The following is a 26,240-nucleotide window of genomic DNA, read 5'->3' as shown; positions in this document are numbered from 1 at the left end:
AGTCTGCCTGTATATTCAGGAGGCCCAGCACCAAAATGAGGCAAATTCAAATAGGTACTGGGGCACAAGTGCCCTGACAGATCCCACCACTAACTCCTGCTAACATTACTAAATAATAATAATATTTATTTCTTTTTAAAAGGTCCTAGAAATTGTCCTTGAGGATGAAAGCATCAGTGGCATCCATAGTCCTACATACACATACACACACCACTCTGGAATGACTCAACTTTCAAGGCTTTTGGGGTGTGGGGCAAATCCAATATGATATCCAGAAGCCATTAGGTGCTATAGTGCTAGGGGACAGGGTGGGGAAGATAATGTTAATTAAAAACTCAGAGTAGGCATCAGGAGTGGGAGGCAGTCCCATAGGACAGCTGTTTGGCATGGGCCACCTGAGCCCTGGAACCAGCCCCAGTGCAAGGCATGGCTTTGTTTGCAACAGTTAAAAAGAAGAAGGAAAGAGCAAGATAGCATGAAGCCAAGAGGAGAAGGAAGCTCTGCAAAGCTTACCAGTAACGATGACATAGACATCAAACCAGAAAGGGTCTGCAACACTTGCACAACCACGTTCCATTCAACAACCACCACAGCTTTTATATCTGGGTGCCAAGGCGGGTGGCTCGAGAGAAGAATGACATTTCCCCCCCATATAGCAGAAAGAACCCAGTAATGGGGAAATGGAATAATCTCCCTACTACAGAAGCTCAACCTCAACAGAAGATGCTTATATGCTTGGACAGCGAGCAACAAATGAGTCATAGTGCATTTATGACATTATCAAAGCAAACTGACCAAAATAAATAAATAAATAACAGGATAAAAACAGTAACAGGTTTGCTGCTTCGTTTGCATTGTTGTTCTCATCTCAGGATAGACAAATGAAACCAAAAGATTTACCATAAGGCACTGTCCTCTTGGGACGTCTATGTAGGAAGGCTATGGAGAATCAATGCTGTTTTTTTCTACTCACCGCTGGAACAATCTGGGCCCCCCCATCCAGGTTCACAGTGACACGTGTCGGGAGAAACACACCTTCCGTGGACACATTCCTCTGTGCAGAGAGCTGGAAACAGGGGAGAAAATCATATATTTGTTATGTTGCAATGTAAGGGGAGCAGGGGTATGATTTGTGTAGATTACCAGCCTTTTTTTACTTGTCTGCATCCTTAAGGGTTTTATAATGTATGGCAATATATTTTTCACACACAATAACAACGAACCCAAATCATCTGGGCTGAGCCTCCATAGGGCACTGAACATGCCTTGAATGAGGACTTCGCCATCTCGTCTGGCTCTGCTCAAGAGCTATTAAGGCATAATGGTTTGTTTGGATGTAATGCTAAACCATGGTTTAGTGTTACCAGAATGAGCCTTAGCCCCTCCTTACAGCTGCTCTGGAAGAGAAGGGGGGGATGTGTATGTCTGAGGATCCCTGCAGCTTCTTCCAGCAACATAAGACAATGGTTTAGTGTCAATGTCTGAACTAGACTATTCACTAGACTAGACTATGGTTGGATAGTGTTCTCGAAGCTACCAGCATGAGTTTGACCAAACTGCGGGAGGCAGTGGAAGACAGAAGTGCCTGGCGTGCTCTGGTCCATGGGGTCACGAAGAGTCGGACATGGCTAAACGACTAAACAACAACAGACTATTCACTGGATTCAGATACAGCAGGGAGAGGTCAAACCCTGCAGGATCTAAAAGATAGATGTTGCTTTGATCAAGATATAAGCTCAGAGTTAACCAGACGATGTGGCATTCACACAAACAGAAGACCTGATCTCTGTGAGGATTCTGATGCAGATATAGAGGGCATTAACCCTCCCCCCTCTGCTGCCGTACCAATCCAGGCTAGAAGTTCCAACCTACTATTTATATTGGAGGGGTATCTTTGTGACACTGGAAGCTTTCCCCTCCTAGTGCAATTGTGGGTGCAAGGAGACTGGGATGAATCAGAATTACAGTCTGGGGGAGAATTAAAGGGTTAAAGCCACAAACACCCCCACCATCACTACCAGGATCCCAGTCTGAATCTGGGGGCCCACATCTGCCATTTGAAAAAGAAAGTAATTCACAAAATTGCTAAATGTGTGAACAATATTTTGTTACTTTGGTGCAACAAAAACAGCAAATCAGTATTGTATTGTATTGTATTGTATTGTATTGTATTGTATTGTATTGTATTGTATTGTATTGTATTGTATTGTACCAAATTTGTAAGATATCAGAAAATAAGACATTTGTTACAGTGTCATTCCCACCTCCTCTTGATTGGAGAGCTCTACAGACTCATGCAAAAAAAGAGTACACACACACACACACACACACACACACACACACTGTTATCCAATAGTCAGTTTTAATGGCTGGATTTTACAGTGTAGCATCAGACTGTAATTAGCAGCCAGACACCCTGTTGCCACAACTCTACTGAGCACTTAAAAATCTAAGTCTTACATTGTGCTTTTCCTTAGCATTTAAAGAGCTTTGCAGACTTTATCTCAATAATCCTTAAAATATCTCTTGCACAGAAACTTGGGCATTAAAAAAGAAACCTAAGAATATGGGAAGCTGCCTTATACAGACTCAGGCCATTGGTCCATGTAGCTCAGTAATGACTGCACTGACTGGCAGCAGCTCTATAACCAGTCTATCAGTCCAACCCAGACATTCTGCATGCAGAGTAGATGTTCTACCATTGAGTCCCATCCCTTCCTACAGCACAAGCCAGTGGTAGACAAGAATTGGACCCAAGCAATTATGAAGAGGAATCTGAATTCTGAAAAGTCCTGACTTTACCCGATAATCTTGAGTGGCCTCAATTATTCTCGCTGCAAAATGGAAATAGAAAGACTTACTAGGCAGAGTTCGGAAGACAAATGAGCTAGAGGGTTTGAAAGATGCTTTGCACCTCTGAAGAGAAGAAGTTTTGATTAACTGCCTACACTGAAAATGGCAGCTTTGGGTTCAATACATCAAATCTACCCTCCCACTTGAAAATTGAGTTGCAGTTAGTGCAAGTTTCTATATCTGTCCCATGAATTAGTATTTTTGGTGGGGTGGGAGAGAGAGAAAGAGAGAAAAGAATGTGTCCTGCTGTAATCTTTAGCATTTAATTAATTTTTCATTCTATTAACATTCCACATAATAGGATAGTGGTCCCCACGGCACTCTTCCTAATGTACTTTTGCAAACGATCTCGCCATTTAATGGAACTATAAAAATTACTTGTACCAAAAGGTCAAGCTAAAATAAAGATGAGCCTGCGCTCTTAGGCACTGCCCTATTCTGCATACAGCCAAAGACCCCAGGGGTAAAGAAAACTCTCTCTTGCAAGCAAGCAAGCAAAGGTAACATCATTTCCACCACCCAGGGCAACAGCCAGTCCTTCTTGTGAGCAGACTGTTCCACCACTTTTGCATCTCTCCCCCACCCTGCCCCATCATGACGGACTATTTCACAAGAACAATCCAGCACCTCATTGATTAGTTTATTATTAGCATTCTTGGCATGAGTAGAAGATCAGTATGGAGTTGGATTCAGCCTGGTAATAAAACGACCTACATCAAAGCCCTGCCAAAACAGAACCAACTTGGTTGCAAATGCGTTTAGCATGAGATATTGGGCCGCGTTCAAGGTCATGCGGCAATCATTCCTCAGCATGGAATTTAAAAAGAAACGAGGGGGGGGGAAGCCTACAGATGGGAGCTGGGGAAACAGATCCACTCGATGTTTATCGCTTCTTGGCTTTTTTTAATTGCAGTCGCCAGTTTGGCTCCAGCTCAAGCCACAGTGAAACATGCCGGCGGACTAAATCCAACTCTTAACACATCTTAATCTCCAACCCTCCAAACCCTGGTGCCAATTTTCAAATCCAAAGATTGCTAAAGCAACTGCTCAGGAACAGGGTTTTCTGCAGGCCTGTGTGAGTAGCTCAACGCTTTGCATGTAGAAGGTCACAGGTCCGATCCCCAGCAACTTGAGGTAGGGGTGTCTGGAATTCTGGGGAGCCACTGCTAGACAATGCTGGGTGCTTGATATGATTTGGTGGAAAGCAGCTTCCAGTGTTCATGAGAAACATCCATAGCTAAGAGAACCTGATTTGTATGCAGAAGGTTCCAGGTTCAATCCCCAGGTTCTCCAGGTAGGGCATGGAGAGGCTCCCTGCCTAATACCCCAGATAGATGCTGCCAGTCAGTGAGCTAGATGGACTTCTAGGCAACTTCTTAAGGGGGGGGGCAGCCACAGTGGTGGCATCATTATTAAGCATTTATATAGAGCTTTAAAGTGCTTCAAATATGACTATTATTTATCTATTACACAACCATTCACCCAAAGGTCCCAGGATGGGTTACAGCAGGCATTGCCAAACTTGGCCCTCCAGCTGTTTTGGGACTACAGTTCCCACCATCCCTGACCACTAGTCCTGTTAGCTAGGGATGATGGGAGTTGTAGTCCCAAAACAGCTGGAGGGCCGAGTTTGGGGATGCCTGGGTTACAGCATTAAGGCACAATATTAAAAGCAGTTTAAAACAACTCTGTGTACATACACATACAGCTGCTTAATATAATCATAGTAATAAGACTTAACACGGGTGCAGAACTTTTAAATGTGAAAGTACACATTGGGGAAAAGACTCCTGAATTGCAGGGGGTTCAGCTACATGACCCTTGTGGTCTCTTCCAAAGGTACAATTCTATGCGTCTGTGACTGGGCTGTCAAAAAGACACACAGTTCCAAATTATAAAAGGACAGAGTGGGGAATCGAATACAGACACAAAGAGTAAAGGAACCACACATGCCAACTCCCTCATGTGTAGAGCTACAACGCCTTGCTAATGACACAGTAAATGAGATATGCAAATAGTGCAACTTTTGGATGTGAGCACAGCCAGGGTTCTAAGCCACTGGCTTAAAGAAGAAAAAGAAAGGGAAAAAATGATGCCATTCCAGCAAAAAAGCAAATCCCCTCCCTCTTCCGCAGGGAGACAGGCTCAATCAATCCTGCTAAATCAATAAAGTTAATACAATAACATTCCCCTTTATTATTCCCAGCGTTTAATATCCGCCAAGAGATGGCCAACTTACTGGCCACACGGCCCTAAACTGCCATTAGTACACTTAGCGATGAATTACGAACGTCTTCAATGGGATAATGTAGTTAACATACCTGCTGAATCAGCACAGCACGTGACTCAAGAATCCATGTGCTTAAACTTTTTCCTCTGTTTTATTCTTCCCCTGCAGTTCACCAATATTATCATTTATAAAGTTTTTCAGTCATTTCGCTTCCTTTTGGAAGCAAGGCCTCATTCCAGATCCTGGGTGTGTATGCATGTGTCAAGAGGCCATAAACTCCAAATTTTGGCAGACTCCTTTGCAACAACTCACCTAACTTTACTCTCCTCCTTCCAAGCCATGAGAACAGAACAGGAAATTATTATTTTTAAAAGGATTCATCCACATATGGAGCTGGTGCTGGTGTAGGTAGTGGTGGGTAAGGCATTTGGCCCAAGTTTGCATTTTGATACTAAATTTGTGCTTCCTGAACCAAAACACAAAATTTCTGTGAAATTTACATTTCTCCAACCAATGAATGTGCACCTTGTTGAAAAGTGCACCAAAAAAGAAGAAGTGTATATTAGCATGCAAAAATGAATTCTGTCAGGGGAAATAGCTTGGGAAAGTGCATATAGTAGACAAAGTTGTGTATATATTGCAAGAAATATGCACACAAATTATTATGGATGAAATGTGGGTGAAAATGAGTACAAATTTAAATGCAGACTTTAAAAAGAATTGCAAGTATTTGCAGAGATGGTGCAAACTGAACTTAAAATTCAAAAAGATGAAACTGAGAGAAAGCAATATTGACATACTCATCCCTCTTCCTACCACATGTTGGTGTCCTCTATATGCTTTAGACTACAGTGGTGCCTCGCAAGATGAAAATAATCCGTTCCGCGAGTCTCTTCGTCTAGCGGTTTTTTCATCTTGCGAAGCAACCCTATTGGCGGCTTAGCAGATTAGCGCTATTAGCGGTTTAGCGGATTAGCGACTATTAAAGGCTTAGCGGCTAAAAGGCTATTAGCGGCTTAGCGGCTTAGAAAAAGGGAGGGGAAAGCGAAAAAAATCGGAACACTCGCAAGACGTTTTCGTCTTGCGAAACAAGCCCATAGGGAAATTCGTCTTGCAGCTGAAAAACGGAAAACCCTTTCGTCTAGCGGGTTTTCCGTCTTGCGGGGCACCACTGTACAGCTAGGAGCGTAGTGGAAAATTCAGAACAATACTCACAGCCATGGCCCCTTCTAAGATTACACAATCATGCTATTATTAAACAATGATAACAATTAAGGATATATTGCAATGGTCAATGCAGATCTCCATGTGCCCTTTCAGCTAGAAGTACTCTTATTTGGGCACATATATAGATTTGGGGTGTTCCAGTACCTTCCCTTTGAAGTGACCTAATTTGCCTTTTGCTTGAAGTTCCATTGGATGTAACAAAACTTGCACACCTTTCTCTTGAAACAGAAGCACCTTGCGTTTTCATTATTCCAAAATGCTTAGCTTTGGGGCATACAGAACAATTCATCCTTAATGTTTTTCCTATGTGCCTTCTCCAGATTGACCCTAGGAGCTAACCCTTAATGACTGACTCACCTCCTGTCAGGAGTGTGTGCCGGAGCCAGGCCCTGTGACTGGTAGGGCTTCGCAGGACTGGGGCTTTCCTAAGTTTGTTCTGAAAAGGCAAGGCGTGGCCACACAGGTGAGGCCAATTGGTAACTCACAGCACCTGGTGGCAAGAGCCAGGAAGGGATACAAGGTCAGCATTCCCCTTTGGCTCTTTGCCACAGCAACAAGCTTCCTGCCTTTGGCTTCTTGACTCCTGGCTCTCTGACCCTCGGATCCTTGGCTTCCAGACTCCGTTCCTGCTCCCACCCCGTCATCTTGCCCCCGGTCCCGATGTCCTCAGCTGGGACTTTGACCACCCATCAACTGGACCGTGACACCTCCTTTCACTGGGACTGGTTCTACTCAGAACAAAGGGTGAGAAGACTACTTCTCGGTGGCTAAAAAGCTCCTCTTTCATGCTGATTGGGAGGCAATAGGGATGCTAGGGAAAGTGACTCTGTTGGGGCCCTGCTGTAAAATTAGTAACCGGTCTTTGTCCGCCACCTAAAGCCTCAGAACCCTGAACCACTATAACTCTGACTGCAATTCTAATCAGCCCCAGCCAGCACAGTTGCCCTACACATAGCCACATCAAGTAGACTATTGGAGGACCTCAAGGGTGGTCAGCTACCTCTGAGCTCTGGTGCTTCCCCACTCTCTATCCACAATGAAATATAAGCACTCTGGACATGGCCTGTATCACTCCTCTGGCTGAGCAGAGCACAGATCAGCATGCTGTTGGGTTTCTGTAAATGATAAAGGAGTCTCTCATCTCACGCAACATGTTGGTGCCCACCATTCTGCACCTCCCTCCTGAACAGAAGAGCCGTAGCTCAGGGGCAGAGCACCTATTTGGCATGCAGAAGGGTCAACCCTGAGCATCTCCAGGTAGGGCTGGGAAAAGACTCCTGTTGGAAAACCTGGAGAGCTGATGCCAGTCAATATTGAGCTAGACGGACCAATGTTCTGACTCAGTTCAAGCAGCCTCCTGTGTTCCTAGTACTTAGGATAAGATCACAGGAAGAGACTGTCCAGCCCTGAGACCCTCAGCTTCCTTGCATCCTTCTTTCTCATAGGCATCATAGATTCAAAATATGGAAGACATCCAAAAGAAATCAGGCATATTTAACACAGAGCAACGCTCTCAGAACACACAGAGTTATGTTCCAGATGGGAGACGAAAGAGGCATTGCTCTTATCAAGTACAGAGAGGGCCATACGGAACCCTTCACCTGGTGTGGGCAGCTGTTGCTAGCAAATTTTAACAGGAGCTATTTTTAAATGCACATCCTTAGTTTTGGCTCCCAAGAAGGTGCCAATGCGTTTTCTCTTGGCCATAATGCATCACTGGGACAACACAGAGACTGTTTAGCAGCCCAGAGCTGGCTTGATTTAAAAAAGTGATAAGTGGAAAGAAGTGGGGCCTTGCCAAAATAAAGTGGGCTATTAACCAAATGAGAGATTATAGCACAGACCACTTAAGAGTCTTCTCTTTCAGTCCTAGGAAGACATGTGGTCCTGAGACCTTTGCACCAGCCAGTGAGATGTTTTGTAGGATAAAGAAAAAGGCCACTCACAAAAAGGCCACACCTCAAAAGTAAAGCAAGCGCCACAAAACCCTACACCATACATGGGATGCATAGGAATCTTACCAAAAATTCCTCTCCCCTTTGATCAATAAATGGCTGGAAAAAATACAGAATAATTTGTTGACATAGCCAAACATAGCCTAGACACCCAAGCATCTGGAGGGCCCCAGCTTTGGAAAGCCTGCAACATGCATGCCTTGTGACCAGACCTTGTTCCACAACAGATTATTTAGCTGGAAAACAGCCCCATTTACTCTCCGGAAGTTTAAATCGCAAGAACAATCCTCCACTCAGTTCTCTGCAACTGCTGAAGCTCCAGACAAGCTCCAAAAGACTCAATTAACATCTGGGAGTTTAATTAGGTTGTGACCAATGAGCCAGCTTTGCCGTCGTAGGCTTTTATTTATCGGGATTCTTCAAAGGCACTTCCAGCCCTCTTGTTGCGATATTGATTCATTTTCATTTCTGTTAAAAACTGGATGGTGGGGAGGGGAGGGGAACAGCTTTGAGCAGCTGCCCCTCTGGAATCAATGAGGGAATGTTTGGGGGAGATTTGTTCTTTTTTAGCCTCCCTGAAGTTCAGGGCTATTGTATGGCTGGTGAAAGCGGGTGGAGAACAAGGGGGCAGGTTTAAAGAGGGGCACAGCTGGTCGGGAATACAAAAGGACAAAGTGGGAAAGATGGTATCTCAAAATTTGACCGTGCACATTGAGCCTTTTTTTTTTTAAAGGTCATCTTGATTTAGGCAGCTCCTGTGTTTTCTTTTTATTTTTGTTAAGAGAGGATGACAAAGAAGTTTTCTGGAACAAAAAAAGCAGAAATAAATCTATTGCAGTTGAGAGAGATGGACAGAGGGAAAGGGGTGCTGGGCAGGGGGAAGAACCCCACCTTTAATTGTAAGCGTGTGTTTCATTTCTCACAGTGTCATTTCTGCTTCATGTGACCTTATTGATCTCCACGATGTCAACATGGTTGCCCACACCCGTGCAGACTAGCAATGAAGCCTGCAGGATCTTTTGGGGAAACAAGGGGGGCGGGAACAGACCCTGAGCACACAGAATGGAAGAAAGCAGAACCTATACAGAGCCGAGACACAGAGCCTTTTTCTCCACTTTTAGCGCCAAACTGCAGCATCAGGAGCATCCTTAAAGTTACAGGAGCTTGACTCTGATGGAACAGGGATGGGGAACCTGAGACCCCCCCCCCCTTCCAGTGCCAGATTTACGTATAAGCTAAACAAGCTATAGCTTAGGGACCCACTCTCTGGTGGGCCCCCAAAAATTTTAAAGGGAAAAAACTGGATATACATTTCCAAAATATAACATAAATCAAAATAAAAATAAAACCTACATACAGCAACAGTGTTTTGCATTGTGTAGGATCCTATGATGTAAGTAATGGGCCCTGCCTGCTAGCCTGCTCCCTAAAATGTCACTGGTTCGCTCATTTCTATATATAGGGTCTCCTGCAAACCTAGCTGTTCGAAAGCACATCAAAGTGCAAGTAGATAGATAGGTACTGCCCTGGCGGGAAGGTAAACAGCGTTTCTGTGCGCTGCTCTGGTTCACCAGAAGCGGCTTAGTCATGCTGGCCACATGACCCGGAAGCTGTCTGCGGACAAACGCCGGCTCCCTCGGCCTATAGAGCGAGATGAGAGCACAACCCCAGAGTCAGTCACGACTGGACTTAATGGTCAGGGGTCCCTTTACCTTTACCTTTTATATATAGGGTACCTACATTCTGCATGGACTGGGTTTAGATACCTATTAGGTCTATAGATTACCATATAGCATATATCCAACACAAAAACAGCGGGAATTTGTTGTTGACAAAGGACAGCTGGACATATAAAGGGCCCCATTACCTTCAGCAGCTTAGGGCCTCATCAAACCTAAATGCAGCCCTGCTGCCCCCCCCCCCCCGTTCAGCTGGACTCCAACTCAAATCAGGCCAACCTAGGGTGGCGACAGCTGTAGTCTAGCAACATTTGGAAGGACAGATTCCCTGCCTTTAGGGTTTTAAAAATGCAGACAACCAGCATGTCAACACTCCCTCTCCCAAAAGGCTCCCAGAGCACTTTACAATGACAGCTCCTGCCCTTAGGATTACAATTTGAAAGACACAACACAAAAGCAAAAGGGATTGGGAAGAAAGGGGGAGGGGAGAGCAAACCCCAGCTATCTGTTCTCAGTTACAAAGAGTTCTTTCTAGCAAGGAGGGTCCAGGGTATCTTAAGGACCGCTTGATCCCTCAATAAAGGTAAAGGGACCCCTGACCATTAGTCGTGGCCGACTCTGGGGTTGCAGCACTCATCTCGCTTTATTGGCCGAGGGAGCCGGCGTGCAGCTTCCGGGTCATGTGGCCAGCATGACAGAGCAGTGCACGGAAACGCTGTTTACTTTCCCGCCGGAGCGGTACCTATTTATCTACTTGCACTTTGACGTGCTTTCGAACTGCTAGGTTGGCAGGGGCTGGGACTGAGCAATGAGAGCTCACCCGTCACGGGATTATACATGCCCAATTAATGGGAGTCTCTGTTGGCAGTCCCTCATGGCTCAGATGCACTGCTCCTAACTACCAGAAGCCATGCATTCAGTGCAGTGGTCCTGAGCCTGTGAATTGAGACTAGACAGGCACACTCTTTGCTGAACTTCAGGTACATGGCTCAGGTTTTCTTGTTCCAGCAAGCATTTTAAGGTAGTGTTTGGTTTACAGTGGTGCCCCGCAAGACGGAATTAATTCGTTCCGCAATTTTTGTTGTCTAACGAATTTTTCGTCTTGCGAAGCACGGAATCCCATAGGAATGCATTGAAAATCAATTAATGCGTTCCTATGGTCAAAAAAAGTCCAAACAAAGCCAAATTTGGTACAACAACAATTTATTAACTGCTCTTTAAAGTCACACATACTGTAAAGAGCAGTTCGAAAATTTAAGGGAAAATAAATTAACTTTATAAACAAAACATGTCTTTGTTTTTAGTCAAAGAAAAAAAGTCGCGAGACGTTTTCGTCTTGCGAAGCAAGCCCATAGGGGAAATTCGTCTTGCGAGGCAAATCGCGAACGGAAAAACCTTTCGTCTAGCGAGTTTTTTTTCTTGCGAGGCATTCGTCTTGCGGGGCACCACTGTACTTGTATTTTTTTTTTATTGTCCCATTTTTTGTGGACCGCTTTTATGTACATCATTTAGAAATGCAAACAATTAAGCAATAAAGAATTGTTTTAAACAGTATGGCTGTACTGGAGTAGACAGTTCCATTCCACTGACTAAGCCTGATGGGAATTGTAGTTCAAAACATCTGAAGGACACCAAGTTGAATAAAGCAAGCACACACGATACTGACCAATTTCAGATTTAGTGTGCAGCAGTCTCCCACATCCCCATGTTCTTAGATCTGTGAGTCTTCAGTCTGCTTTAGCCTTGAAATCGTTTTGTGCATCTGCCTAAGCAGTCCAGGAATTTTTACTTTTATTTTATTTTGCATTTGAGGAATGCTTCCAAATAATGAAATGTCTTGTTTCTGTTAATTTAAATAGCAGCCCTGGTAAGACACGAGTGCTGATTGACACACCCAGATGCGTTCTGCACAAAGGCAACTGATGCAAACTTTTAATGGGCACTTCTCCAGGAGGTTTTAAAAAAGACATTACACAGTGAAACGTGTTTAAATTGCTAAAATGCTGGAAGTTTTTAATGTTCTCCTTACGATCAAAGATGTGTGGTGGTTGTTTTTTTGCCCCTTTCCCAAATGTTTTCTAACAGGATTGTGAGGTGGAAATAAGATACAGAGAATTCAAAAAACGCTGAGCTGTCATTTCTCGCATCCAGGCAGGGTGGTTGCGAGAAGGGAAGGCTCAGCCTTATTTCACTTTCCAAATCAGAAGATCGCTTGACCGTCCTGTTGCTGTATTATATCAGCCTATTCCCCAAACAGAAAGAAAATTAAATTTGTGCAGATGGTGGGAGGCTTGTGGAATGGTTATTTCGACAGTCCAGCTGTTTAACAATTAGGCCATATGGCTTCATTGAGAGAGCCTCCCGGTGGGATTTTTTAAAACCCAAATAATGCATTACTTACGCCACCTTGTCTACTTCAGGTAGCGAAGAGTGAGGTGTAAATGCACTACAGCAATGCTGACTGGCAATGCAGAGGACCATGGAAGGTATTTGACAGGGTCCCAGACCAGAAACACATGGGGAGGAGCATAGCTGTCAACTTTTCCCTTTTCTTGCGAGGAATCCTATTCAGAATAAGGGAATTTCCCTTTTAAAAAAGGGAAATGTTGACAGCTGGGGGGGGGCGGTGCTTAGGAAATTCAACAACAGAAGCAGGCTCTGCAAACCATTGCAATGTAAAATACTCCTCTCTGTTCAGGGTTCCAGACAGTCACCTGTGCCGTATTCCAAGCACCACCTTGGTTTTCTACATTTTAAATTTATTACTTAGAATAACAGAATCATAGAATTGTAGAGCTGGAAGGGACCACAGGGGTCCAACCCCTTGCAATGCAGGAGTCTTGTTGCCCAAACGTGGGGCTTGAACCCACGACCCTAAGATTATGACTCTTGTGCTCTACTGACTGAGCCTATCCCTACCAACATCTATTATTATTATTATTATTATTATTATTATTATTATTATTATTACACTTCATTACCATCCCCTCATCCTAAGGTCCCAGGGTGGGTTACAACAATTAAAACACAATATTATGCATTATTAAAAACAGTTTAAAACAATTTAAAACTACAAAAATAAAATGGAGCCTAAAAATATATATCTCAAGCATCAAAAGTCAGTGGGAACAGGTGTGTCTTCAGTATTTGCCAAAAACAGAATAATGAAGGTGTCTCCCCACCCACCCCGCTTCTTTTTGTGTGCTTTTTAATGAATTCTATGTGCTTTTGTGTGAATGTGTTCACACAAAAGTGCATTTTTACTTACTTATGCTGATGTTTTAAAATATGTCATGTGTCGTTTGGAGAGCTTTGTCTAACACATGACTAATAAGTCATATATATATATATATATATATATATATATATATATATATATAATTAGTCCACTACCTTCTTTAATTTCGCAGAAGTGTTTCCTAACAAGCCATCCCCTCCTCCTTTGGTGCCTAGATCATTGCCACTCCTGTTGTCCAACACAAACTCAGCTACCAGTTCTCTGAAGATGCTTTATATAAACCTGATAGGGTGCAAAGATTGAAAAGGACAGGATTAACAAAGGCTTGGTCCTCAGAAGAAAAAGAGATCCATTTAGTAAATTGGAGGCTCTTTCCTCCCTTTTTCTTTCTTCTTTACAAAAAAAGAAGAAGGAGATCTTCAATTAGTGTCTCTGCTCAGAGGGCAACACAGGACAAAAGAGCTCCAGGATGTGGGGGTTTTTTAAGCATCAAGGAAGAAATCGAAAAGCTACCCTGAGCTCTAATCTAGTCTAAATAATTTTAAAAGCCTTTAAAAAGAGGACAATTGTTGTGTATTGGAGGCGGGGAATGGGTGGGGGGAGATTTTTCTGCAATTTATGCATTTGCTTTGCCAAAAGGCTTACCTTTGCAAACTGAATACACTAAATCATGTTTGTGTGCAAATTAATGGCCTGTGGTGTGTGGTTTGTTTTCAAATACAACTCTGGATAACTTCACAGGGAAGGACTGCTGCTTAGTGGCACAGAATCTAATCTCCTTGTAGGAAGTTCAATCCCTGACATCTCCACATAGGGCTGGTAAAGACCCCAGTCTGAAGCTCTGGAGAGCAGCTGCCAGTCAGTGTGTGGACAGTGATGAGACAGATAGACCAGTATAAGGCAGTTTGCTGTGTTACTAGAGAAAGCATAATCATGGGGAGCTGGAGAACAGGAGGAGAGACATAGCTCATTCTTTCCAGAAAACAGGGTCTTTCCTGAGCAGCCAGCAGTGTTCCGAGGGATGTACGGTATATGGTTACATGAGCAAAGCAGCCTCGGCCCAGTATACCTGAAGGAGCGTCTCCACACTGAGGTCCAGCTCCAAGGGCCTTCTGGTGGTTCCCTCACTCCGAGAAGTGAAGTTGCAGGGAACCAGGCAGAGGGCCTTCTCGGTAGTGGCACCTGCCCTGTGGAACGCCCTCCCATCAGATGTCCTATAGATAAAGAACTACACAGCTTTTAGAAGACATCTGAAGGTAACCCTGTATCGAAGATTCTAATGTTTGACGTTTTATTATGTTTTTATATATGTCAGAAGCTGCCCACAGAGGCTGGGGAAACCCAGCCAGAAGGGCAGGGTATAATTAATAAAATTATCATAATCAGCAAGGGTTCCATTATTCTGCATTTGAAGAACTAAGTGACATCTAGGGTTACCACCCATGGTGGCATCAGGATGTGGAAAAACTAACCTACTCTAGACTTTTCCAGGCTCACCTGCACAGGCTCTGCCACCTGTCATAGGCTGATGGTAGATCAGGCTCTACAGGTATGATCTCTGGATGATTTGCAAGAGATCAGTGAGGATTCCTGACACCTAATTCTTTTACACCAGCAACAAAGTCCATCCACACCAGACATTTATAGCTCAAGAAGAGCCTGCAGGATCAGTCTAGTGGCCCATCTACTCCATCATCCTGTTCTCACAGTGGTCAATGAGATGCCCTAACAGGAAATCTGTGAGCAGGATCTGAACCGAAGAGCACTGTGTCCTCCTGTGGTTTCCAGCAACTGGTGTTCATTGGCATTGCTGCCACCAGCTGTGGAGACAGAGTACAGTATAGCCATTATGGCTCATAGCCTTTAAAACACTATGATACCACCTTAACAGTCATGAGTTCCTCCAAAGAATTCTGGGGACTGTAGTTTGTTATGGTTGCTGGAAGCTGTTAGGAGACCTACTATAGGAGTTTGTGTGAAAAGAGAAGTTATGAAATGAGACCATTTTGATGTTGTATGGTCTCTATTTATTTTTATTATATATTTATTTATATCCTGCCTTTTACCCTCAAGGGACTCAAGGCAACTTGCATATAAAACAGGAAGCGCTAAAAACATGAAGAAGAAGAAGAAGAAGAAGAAGAAGAAGAAGAAGAAGAAGAAGAAGAAGAAGAAGAAGAAGAAGAAGAAGAAGGTAATCATTAATAAAAATAATTAAACAATTGAAGATCCCTCTCAGATCTTTTAAAACATACAGATAATTACAACAAATACAGCACAGCACCAGTCCTTTCATTAAAAGCAGTCAGGTCTCAAAAGCCTCTAGAATAAGCTTTATAAATAAAAATACTGCACTGCATAGTCTCCCCAAAGACACATGCCTCTATGCGGCGAGGCTGCATTATCGATATGTAACTCTTACTTCCAAAATGTCCCTTCACGGAAACTATTTTATTATGCTGTCTGCAAAACTGTACTGAGCCTGCTGTTTATTTTATTCTAACTGCCATAATGCGCTCCACACAGTTGTGGCGGTTTTGTTTCTTTAGTCTTTGTATGCTGTTTCTGAAAACTCACTACACACATCATTATTATTTTTAAGCTGTTGCTTTGTTAATCATTTCCCCAATCAAAATTCCACTGCCCATCTCTGAATTGCTATTAATGTGGAGAGGGGCACAGAGAGGCAGGTGCAGCGTGGTCGCCTGCCTCCCCAGCACCACCAACAGTAGTTTCAAAAGGCCATTAAAATCATATCACCATGGAATTGTAAAGTCAGAAGGAACCCCAACGATCCTCTAGCCCAGACATCCCCAACCTTTGGCCCTCCAGATGTTTTGGACTAAAATTCCCATCATCCCTGACCACTGGTCCTGTTAGCTAGGGCTCATGGGAGTTGTAGGCCAAAACATCTGGAGAGCTGGAGGTTGGGGGTGCCTGCTCTAGCCCTACTTCCTGCACTGTCTCCCATCCCATTTGAAACCATACTGGACCCTGCTTAGTTTGCAAATGTGCCGGCAGCTTTATTGCTGCACCACTCACATGGGGTGGAAGCAATGTGGAAAACTTAAGTCTCCATCCCACTTACCCACTACAGCCTAATTCAACTCCTGTCATGACAGATTTTGGTCTTTCAAATTTCAATGGCGCCCTGTGCAAGCCCAAAATTTGACACACTCACACACACATGCCTCTGGCCTTCTGCTCAATTCACTAGGTCATAGTTGAGATGCCCTGCACCCCTTAGGTTCAGCGCCCAGTACGGTGGAACCGGTTGTGCTGCCCTAAATTCACCTCTGCCCATACTCAGCCCCAATAGCTACTGCTAAGCCAAGACAGGTGTTAGCAGAGCCTACCATGCATCCCACTATGTCACATTTAATTGGTTATTACAGACATCCATAAGCAGAGATGAATCCATGACCCTTTTATCTTACTGTATCCAAGGAGCACAATAATCAATACTTTCTAGAGGGATAATCAATAAGCATCTCTCACAGAACTATGGTCCCTAAGGTCCCCTGTAGGGAGAGGTTGTCTAATACCCACCTCTGTTGCATACCCAACTCAGAGGCTCAATGGCCAGCAAGCAATATTCCCCTGCAGCCCTTGTCTTCCCAGTAAAATCATAAGGACTAGCTGCTCACAAAATTATTCAGTGCCTTCCTCCAAAGGATAGATTGTCCTGCCAAACAGCATCAGTCTTCACAGACATCCAAATACCTAGGTGACCAATTATCAAATGCATGGCAGCAAAGATCAACTCAAGCATTCGCCCAAAACATGAATCCTTAATTCCGGATATTCTCTGACATGCAAACTGGAATTGTTAAAGAGCGAAAAGTCAGCCAAAATAATTCATCCCCACCCCCCAACCCGCTTCGACTATTTGGTCGATAGTGTGAGTGACAAAGCTGCGATTTCATGCTTGGTGATTACGGTACTTGAGATCTCCCATTCAAGAGACAAAAGGGGGGATATCAAACTTCTTTAGTTCCTAGTTTCACATCTCTTGTGTCCAAGCTACCAAAGCACTTTCATTCACTGAACTCCTTTCACCTCAAGCCACCAACTTCCATCCATCATGTCGTAGTAAAATGAGATTGATGGTCTCCCTGTAATGGGGAGGGGGGGAAGCACTCATCCATAATGGAAGAGCCCTGTCCCAGGAAGTGAACCTCCAGCACGGCCACAGACATGGCTGAAATATAGCCAAGCCCAACAGGAGCAAAGGAATGTGGGGTGGTTGCAAAGAGGTTGTAGCGTTCGGCTATGATCTCAAAAGCGTTGCTTTTAAATCTTTCAGGACTTCACACCAGGCAGCATGTCCTCCAGCCCAGTCAGGTAAGAAGGTGTGTGTGTGTGTCTGCCAATGGGGTGGAACCTAATCGACAAGAACGAAAAGCTCAAAAGCAATACAGGAAAAAATACACGCAGTAGCCAAGAGCAACCAGACACAGAATGTGCTTAAAGTGAAATAAAAACTTAGACCTTCCCACCATCCCAGCACCATGTTGTGAAGGAAGATAGAATTTAAAACATGTGAGCAAAGCCTGGCAAAATTCTAAAAGCCAGAGGGTTATCCAAGAATTTCCAGAAGTCTGAACAGTAGGGCTTCAATCACTTGCAAAACACTCACCCCACCCACTCAGTTACTTCCAAAATCTAGAATTAACTGTATTTTAAAGAAATATTATGTAGGTTTGCAGACAGAGAGGCAAGGTTCCACTCTCTATCTCTCAGAAAGAACACCAGGGCAAGCAGGGAAGGCAACAACCTGGCCTCTTCCATCAACCAGAGAAGGTCAGCTGTCAGAGATAGCATGCCCCTGAATGCCAGTCGCTGGGAAACACAGGTGGGAAGAATGCTATTGCACGCTAGCTGTGCTTATGGATTTCCCACTGGGGCACCAGGTTGGCCATTGTGAGAAAAGGATGCTGAACTAGGTGGGCCATTCTCCTGGTCCAGCAGGCTCTTCTTAGCTGCTCCAGTGCTTGCTTTCCTTTCCCCTCCCCATTCATTTTTCCTTTACTATCCTGTCTATTAGATAATGGGCCTGCCGACAGGGACTGTCTTAAATGTACAGCCCTTAGGAAATATTAGGCACTTTATAAGCGTTGAATAATAATCTTTTTCCCCACCCGGGCCAGAATATACAGCCTTCACTATAAAGAACAGTCACAGAAGCCTGCCTTTTGTAGAGCACAGATGAAAAAAAGGGGTAAGATTAGGAGACCGCAGCAAGGAATCCTGACTTTGTGCTACCAGAAAGAAAACTATGAATAGAGATATTTTTTATTATTATAAAGAAACAGCAGCTTGGTCCTCAGTCATCCAAATGTGTTGCACTTAATTAGAAAGCCATCTTTAAAAAAAACCAAAAAACCTTTACAAGAAAGCAAGGCTACTATTAATGAAAGAAGAACCAATTAGTCTTTAATCTAAAACTTCAAAAAAATGGAAACTTTTTTTAAAAAGTAAGTGCTTTTGATCATTTTATGCTCCATGAGATTTGGTCTCCCCTCGTCACACACTATTAACTCCAGTTAGCGCCAACAAAAGTGGCTTTACAAGGTCAAGTGAAGAGAGAACGCCCAGTCCTATGAATGGCCACCTTACGATAGAACGCCTCTGCTGGACTTCAGCTGTGCATTTAATTTGCGTGATTTCAACCATAGACAGTCAAAAGCCAGTTGGTTGAAATTCTGCAGGCAAGGAAGAAAGCTGAAAAGCTCTTTCCAGGCAGGGAAAGACTGGCTTTTAAAGCCTGTGTATTGCTAGGGTGACAAGGCCTGCTGAATGCACCAGATTCAGAAGGCTAGGGAAGCTTATGCAGGGGCAGTTTGGATATATGCGTTTTCGTGTATACACTGAATTCTTGGAACCAAGCTGCCATGTAGAGTGGCGGAGGGAGGGAGGGAGGTAGACAGACAGATTGATGATAATGGAGGAGGAGGAAAGCAGATCTGACTCCAATGGCATCAGAGGAAGTCACTGGTGATGAAAAGCAAACTTTTTTAGTTTCTGGTCCATGGTCTTTCCCAGCTTTGGAGGTGCTGATACAACTTTTTTACAAGGGTGCAAGGGAGCCTAGGTAAGCCTCTGGGCTCAATCCCTGTCTTCTCCAAATTAAAGAGGGCCTCAAAACTGGGGAGGCCTTCAGCTGAGAGCCCAGAGAGCTGTCACCACCACCCATAAGAGGAAACATTGGCAGCAAAATCTCCTTTCAGATATACAGGAAACGACTGGTACTTGGTGGGGTGGGGACAGAAGAGATTAAAAGGACCTTTCTGGGTATGAACTTGCAACTGAACATCCACTGACAGAGAATAGACTTTGCTCCATCCAGAATAAAGGGTTTTGTTTATCTCATCTTATTGCAGGAATCAACATTGTGTTTACACATCAGAGATGAGGAGCGAAGCAGTTGGCTTTTCAGAATTCCAACCTGTATGAACAATGAGATTTTAGAGACTTTGCATCCATAAACCATGAGGGCTAGAATCTTTCCCGTAAAAAATAATACTGACACTTTAAGAACGCGACTTTAAAAAAGCAACAAGACAAAGTCACAGGAGTTGGCAACCCGGAGAATTTAAAATTACTGTGTGCATGTAGTTAGCGATATAATTAGCCACATAACTCAAGCGTGCAACCGCTGTCCGACTGACTTTGCTACATTTAAGCGAACCGTTTCCGGCATGAAACATCCATCATTCCTTATCAGGAAAACAGGCCTGGGAATTGTGGCAGCATAACCAACTATTAATTCTATGAAAAGCAATTTTCAAACTACATTTTAATGTGCTATTTACAGGAGGCTCTCTCTGTAATACTTGCAATTCCCTGGGATGCAAATTTCACACTTGTTATTTCAAGCAGGGCCCAAAAATATTAAAATGAAATCAGTATCTTCCGAGGTAACACAGTGAAATAACCAGGCAGCTCAGCCTTTCCCATTCCAGTGCCCTCCAGATATTTTGGACTTCAAATTCCCATCAGCCCTGGCTAGAACTGTGTGGCTTGTTGTCAGAGAGGATTTATCACCAAAGAACCCACACAAATTGTATCTACAGATAGCATCAAAGTGGAGACCTGGAACTTCAAGGAACCACTCACAACTCACCAGCCCATCTGGGGAATAAAGACTCCCCATTTCCATCTCTTTCCCCAATCTGCAAGGGCCAATGCACACATGCGCCATTCATGCTTCAGAGGTGACCCACGTAGATCCCAGACCACTCCAATGACAGGGTCATCTACTGGGATGCCTGCCTTCAAAGGCACCACCAGGTCTAGAACTGCAGGCACAACTCTCTGAAGATCTCTTGCAATTCTTGGTTGTCACGCCAAGAGCTTTTAAGCACACTATATGTGAATCTACCCTTGGGCCTGATCCAGTGGCTTCAGCTGGTGCAAAATATTGCGGTCAGACTGCTGGTGGAGAAAGACTAGCACGTCAATCCTGTGCTTAAAAGCTTGCACTGGCTGACCATACACTACCAAGCCAGGTTCAAGGCTCTTGTATTAATTTACAAGGCCCTCAAGAACTTGGATCCAGGATACATTAAGGACCACATCACTCCCTTCTATCCCTGCCTGATCACTGTGGTCTTGGGGTGAGTCACTGTCAGTGGTCTCCCATGGTTCAGATGCATTCCACCAGGGACCATGTGTTCAGGATTACGAGCTCACTTTTATGGAACTCCCTTCCAGTTGAACAGAAAGGCCTCTCTTCCTGTTGAACTTGAACTGAGTACTTTTTTTAAAAAAAAATTATTTCAGCAGCTATTTTGACTGAACTCTGATTTTTTTATAGTTTTAACTGATTTTTAAAATCTTTACTTCTACACAAATTAAAGATTTTTGTAATAAAGCAGTATATACAGATTGCTGAAATAAATAAAATAAGTAGGTGAGCTAGATATTCTGACTCAGTTGGGTTTGGGCAGTTCAGCATCCTAGGGAGTTGTCCAGAGTCCTGAAAGTACCCTCAGCTGACAAGCTCAGTTTCCTGCTTCCTTCCACTACTCCAGGTGGGTTACCCCAGACCTTGCACTGCAGAAACATGAGATGGTGCACAATGCCAGTGTCCCTTCCCTGCTGCCCAGTACTGCTTGCCTGCTGGTACCAGCACAAACTGCCTGCGAAGGAATGCAAGCTGTAATTAAAATTTCAAAACACACATCTGGAAAGTAGGGCAACAACTGTATCAAATGGTCCAGCACCGCATCCCTACCAACCCAGCAAAACACATGTACATACGGATGCAGAAGTCTCCACTCTCGTAATATCCTGGGCAGCACTGCGATCGTCGCCGATACATAGTCCTCAGTCCCCTCCGATATGCTGTCTTATAACTTATTCTAAATTGTGAGATAGAAAGAACACATTGGAAATCAATGCTCACACTCAGAATACTATTTGCACTGTGTTACTGCCTGGAGGGTGTGTTCAATAATTACTTTCAAATGTTTTTTGATATATATATTTTGTGTGTGTGTGATCAATACAGATTTCGAACTCTACAGTTCAATTCATACTCTAAAACAATTTTCTCTGTGTGTCTCTCTCTGTGGAAATAAGAATGTCAAAATCCATTGCCTGTCTCTAAAAAGGAACAGGAGTGAAATTTGGCTCCTGTCCACATTTTAAGGTGAACCTGCCTGCTTTGCACTTCCTGAACCATCTGTGAACCGAAGTGCAACTCATATTTGAACTTCAAATTAAATATATTGCTGCTAAAATGCAGAAAACTAGTCTGTTTTATATCACAGGTAATCTGTGAATGTATGCTCATCGCTTGATAACTGCAATTATCAAGTGATGGCTTCCATTTGAATAGACATTCTTGCTGTAGCATCTCAAAGCACCAAGTTTTTCACTGGAATCAATGATTCACAGCTGCAGTCGTCCAATGCATATACTTCATTAGTTATGTATGCACACGTGTGATTCAGGTCTCAGTTAAGAACACAGGAAGAGCCCCAGTGTATCAGGCCATTGGCTCATCTAGTCTAGCATCCTGTTCTCCCAGTGACCAACCAGATGCCTCAGGAAAATCATCACATCCAAGTCAGCAAATGTCGTCACATCTTATTGTAAAGGTAAGATAAAGGGACCCCTGACCATTAGGTCCAGTCGTGGCCGACTCTGAGGTTGCGGCGCTCATCTCACTTTATTGGCCGAGGGAGCCGGCATACAGCTTCCGGGTCATGTGGTCAGCATGACCAAGCCGCTTCTGGCGAACCAGAGCAGCGCACGGAAACGCCGTTTACCTTCCCGCTGGAGCAGTACCTATTTATCTACTTGCACTTTGACATGCTTTCGAACTGCTAGGTTGGCAGGAGCTGGGACCGAGCAACGGAAGCTCACCCCATCGCGGGGATTCGAACCAGCGACCTTCTGATTGGCAAGTCCTAGGCTCTGTGGTTTAACCCACAGCGTCACCCACGTCCCACATCTTATTGTAGCAACTCCCAAAGTTTAACGTGGTGTGTGAAGAATTGCTTCATTTGTCTACCCTAAATCTCACAACACTCAGCGTCACTAGATGGCCCTTGGTTCTAGGACGAAACCTTCCCTGTCTACTTTCTTAATCACCATGCATCATTTTAAACAACTCTATCATGTCTCTCCCCACACCCTTTCCTTACTTGCCTTTTTTCCTAAACAAAAACCCTCAAATGTAACCTTTCCTCACAGAGGGAGGGCTTTTTTCAGTTCTTTGTCTCTGTACTCCCCCCCCCAGGATATTTACATTTCATTCCTTCTGAATTGGGTGACTTAAGTTTAAATCAAAACTTTTGTTTTGTTCAAAAAAGGGAAAATAATAATAATAATAATAATAATAATAATAATAATAATAATAAACCCAAATTAATTGCAGATTTACAATATCAAATTGGTCATGTTTTCAACAACAAAAAAAGAAAAAGAAAAAAAGAGCAAGTTCTCTTGGAAGAAAAAAATTCCATTTCAGCCTCTTTAATTTTGCAGGAGGATTCTGGCAAAGAGAGGTCTATATTTATCCTCAACATCTTGAGAGTATCACCGAGCCTTAGATAAAAAGAAGGCAATGTGGAGAAGATGAAACGGTAGAGGGAGATTGAAATATCTTCCGATCGCCACTTACCTGTGTCGAGTGCACTTGAACCAGTTCAGGATATCCGTGCATCTCGTGTAATAGATCTGATCAAAGGGATGTGAGTACGATTCCTGAACAGTCACGGCATAGCTGGAAGCAGACAATGAAAGGGGGAGAAAAGGTGGGTCATTAGCCTGTAAAAGCTCCCCCTGCCCCTCTCTCTCTTGCTCATATATTAAAGCTCCTGCTCTCCGCAACATGTGAAGGTTACAAGTCACAGCAAATCACTCTGGCCCTCCAAGGTCTCCCAAAGACCCAGCATGTATTTGTTTGGAATATTTATTCTTTTTTTATTTGTAAAAACAGGAACAGAGAGCATACTTAACCCTGCTCCCCCTGTCCCATTTACAACTTTATACCAAATATAGCATGTATACATATACCATATATGACTTTCCTTCCACCCATTTCCTGCTTCCTTTGCTTTTCTACTGCTCTGTGTAATCCACATCTTTTTAATCATCCAATTTGTTATCTATTAAAAACCTCTATCTCTTTCAACTCTGCTGGATTTACTCGAGACCTGCTAGGGTATGTATTTGTTTATACTGGCTCTTGAAATATTCAATAAACATGATCTGTTCCTCCTTGTATTCCTTATCTTTATTTTCTCTTATACTTGTTCGTCAGACCAGCCAGTTCAACATGTTCAAACATTTTACACTGCCATTCTTCCTTAGCGGGTACTATACTTGTTCTCCACCTTTGTGCCAATAAGGTTCTAGCTGCGTCAGTGGCATATAACAAGGATGTCCAACAGGTTGATTGTGATTTACTGGTAGATACCCATGAGGTTGTTGTTGTTGTTAATGTATTTTTATTAAAGATTTTGTTGGTTTACAAAAGTATATGCAATCTCTCTCTCTCTTTTTTCCCCAAGTAACATTTTTTTACAGATCAGTTTCATTTGTTGAGACATTAGGAAGAAAAGGTGGAAAGAGATGGAGGGGGGGGGAAAGGTAGTTTTGGTAGACTGCAGCCTGCATCAGAAGAGGACTTCCCCAAATCAAATCCCGAATGACCTACTTTAATTGTTTTAGGTTCTCTGAGGCACCAAATAATGGTCAACCACTCGCACAGATAAGGCTGTCCAGGGTCTTTAAAAAGTTGATACTGAGCTAATTGGTCCAATAACAGATGAAAGCTAGATAGATGCTCACATTGGCCAAAGCTTTTTCAGATCATGAAATAAGTGAAGCGTTATGTCATGGACTGGCTGGGTGCACAGGAGTGGTAGGAGACACCAGCTGGGGAACCCCCAAGGGAACTGCTGGGGGGAGACAGCTCAGAGCCAAGGGCTTGGTGGTCGGACGATGAAGAGTGGCAAGAGGGAGAAGACTGGGAGGAGGAAGCTGAAGAGGCAACAGGTTTTAGTGAGCAGGAAGAGGCTGCAGCAGAGAGCAGTCCAGAATCAGAGGCAGAAACGGAGGCTTGGAGAGGAGGGAGGCCAGGAGATTGAAATGTGGTCGGCTACTGAAGAAGCCAGGGGGTCTCCCGCTCCTCCTGCGACAAGCCCTTCTCCTTTCTGGTCTTCCAGAACATGCAGAGAAATGAAGTGGGCAGAGCAAAGAAAGATAAGATGAAGGAGCCTTAGGGTGCTGGGGAAGGAACAGGGGGAGGAGCTTTAGGGAGTGGTGGGAAAGCAGGGACCTTCAGTCTTCACAACTGCCTCATTGGGACAAGACCTCCTGGGAAGTGTTACTGTGATCACCAGCCCTGGGCTGTTTTGGTTCCTTTGAAAAAGAATTACTGGTAACTTCACTGACACCAGGTGTATTATTGCTGACCTGCCCCTGACTCTGGCTCCTGATGCATTAATTCTCATATTAGCTGCCGTAGATTTCTAGAAATACCATCTTTAATTTAAAGAAATCACTCCATTTTTAAGTATGAAGGACCCTGGTGGGCTGTTAGCACCAGTTCAAAAAAACATTTTTTTCCAACCATGTCTTCAGTCACCTTGCTTTTGGTGAAGAAGGGCGTGCCTGCCCCACTGGATCAATGTGTTTTGTAGCTGCTTAAAGTTTTATTTGCGTTAAAATAACTTATTGTTATTATGTTTATTATATTGTATGCCACTCAGGTATTATTTCTTAATGAATAATAAATGAATAATAAAGAATAATAAATAATAAATAAATACTGAGACATCAGAACCAAAGCAGCAGCCCCCACCCCACCAAAAAGAATTTGCAGGCCTGCAGGCTGAAACTGGCCACCATCCAGTTAAACCAGTATTCATTTCTGGGCTTACTGATGGCTACAAGCTGTGGAAGTGGGGGCTGTGTTGGGGGAGACATCAGGTTCCAAGTATGGACAAGTCACAAACTGCCCTCACGATGTGGAACACTGAAAGAACAGGCAAGTGATTTTCAAAGCTTTGTCTCTGACACGGAGCTTCTGAACCAAGAAAAAAGGAAATCTTGTAAAGAGCAATGGAAAAATGTAAACTGATTGAAGCTTGCCACCATTAATAAAAAAGAAAGAACGAGGGATCGGGGGGGGGGGGAGTTCTATGCCCTCACATAAAACCATATCAGATATTCTTCCTCCTGGGACTGTTCAGCTTTTACTTGTGTACAAAAAAGGCTAATTAAAAGCACATATTAACATAATGCTGTCGAGGCTTCCCGGCACTTCATTCTGATGATGAAGGCACAAGCACCGCAAAATGATGGGCACACCAATCAAACACAAGGCTTTTTTATATTAGAAACAGGAAAGAGGTCTCTGGGGCTTGATTTTTCACTTTTGCTCATTTTAAACAGAACCTATTTTAATCCAAGATAATTTGTAGCAGAAATTAACCAGTAATTGAGAACCATAAATTGTGAGTTAAGCAGCGGGTTCTCTGTTTGTTTGTTTATTCCCTGAAAAACTTTAGCATTGCGTCAACCAATAAAATGGGAGG

At 43.6% G+C, this 26,240-nt stretch overlaps 1 protein-coding gene across 7 annotated transcripts in view; it reads right to left on the bottom strand.

Moving 5' to 3' along the window:
* The window catches only part of MEGF11 (multiple EGF like domains 11), a 336,636-nt gene that overhangs the window by 227,204 nt on the left and 83,192 nt on the right, over positions 1–26,240 (bottom strand). For all 7 annotated transcript variants that reach the window (XM_083475008.1, XM_083475007.1, XM_083475006.1 and 4 more), the window contains exons 4-6: positions 23,318–23,419; positions 21,448–21,548; positions 974–1,066 (exon numbers count right to left, since the gene is read on the bottom strand). In XM_083475008.1, coding sequence (XP_083331134.1) covers positions 974–1,066; positions 21,448–21,548; positions 23,318–23,419 — 296 coding nt within the window. The remainder of the gene's footprint in view (positions 1–973; positions 1,067–21,447; positions 21,549–23,317; positions 23,420–26,240) is intronic.

Source organism: Podarcis liolepis (genome assembly GCF_965112155.1).
Source record: "Podarcis liolepis genome assembly, chromosome: 14".
In the NCBI taxonomy this organism is placed as follows: Eukaryota; Metazoa; Chordata; class Lepidosauria; order Squamata; family Lacertidae; genus Podarcis; species Podarcis liolepis.
The sequence above is the reverse complement of the archived record's forward strand: the minus strand, read 5'-3'. Positions and strand labels throughout refer to the sequence as shown.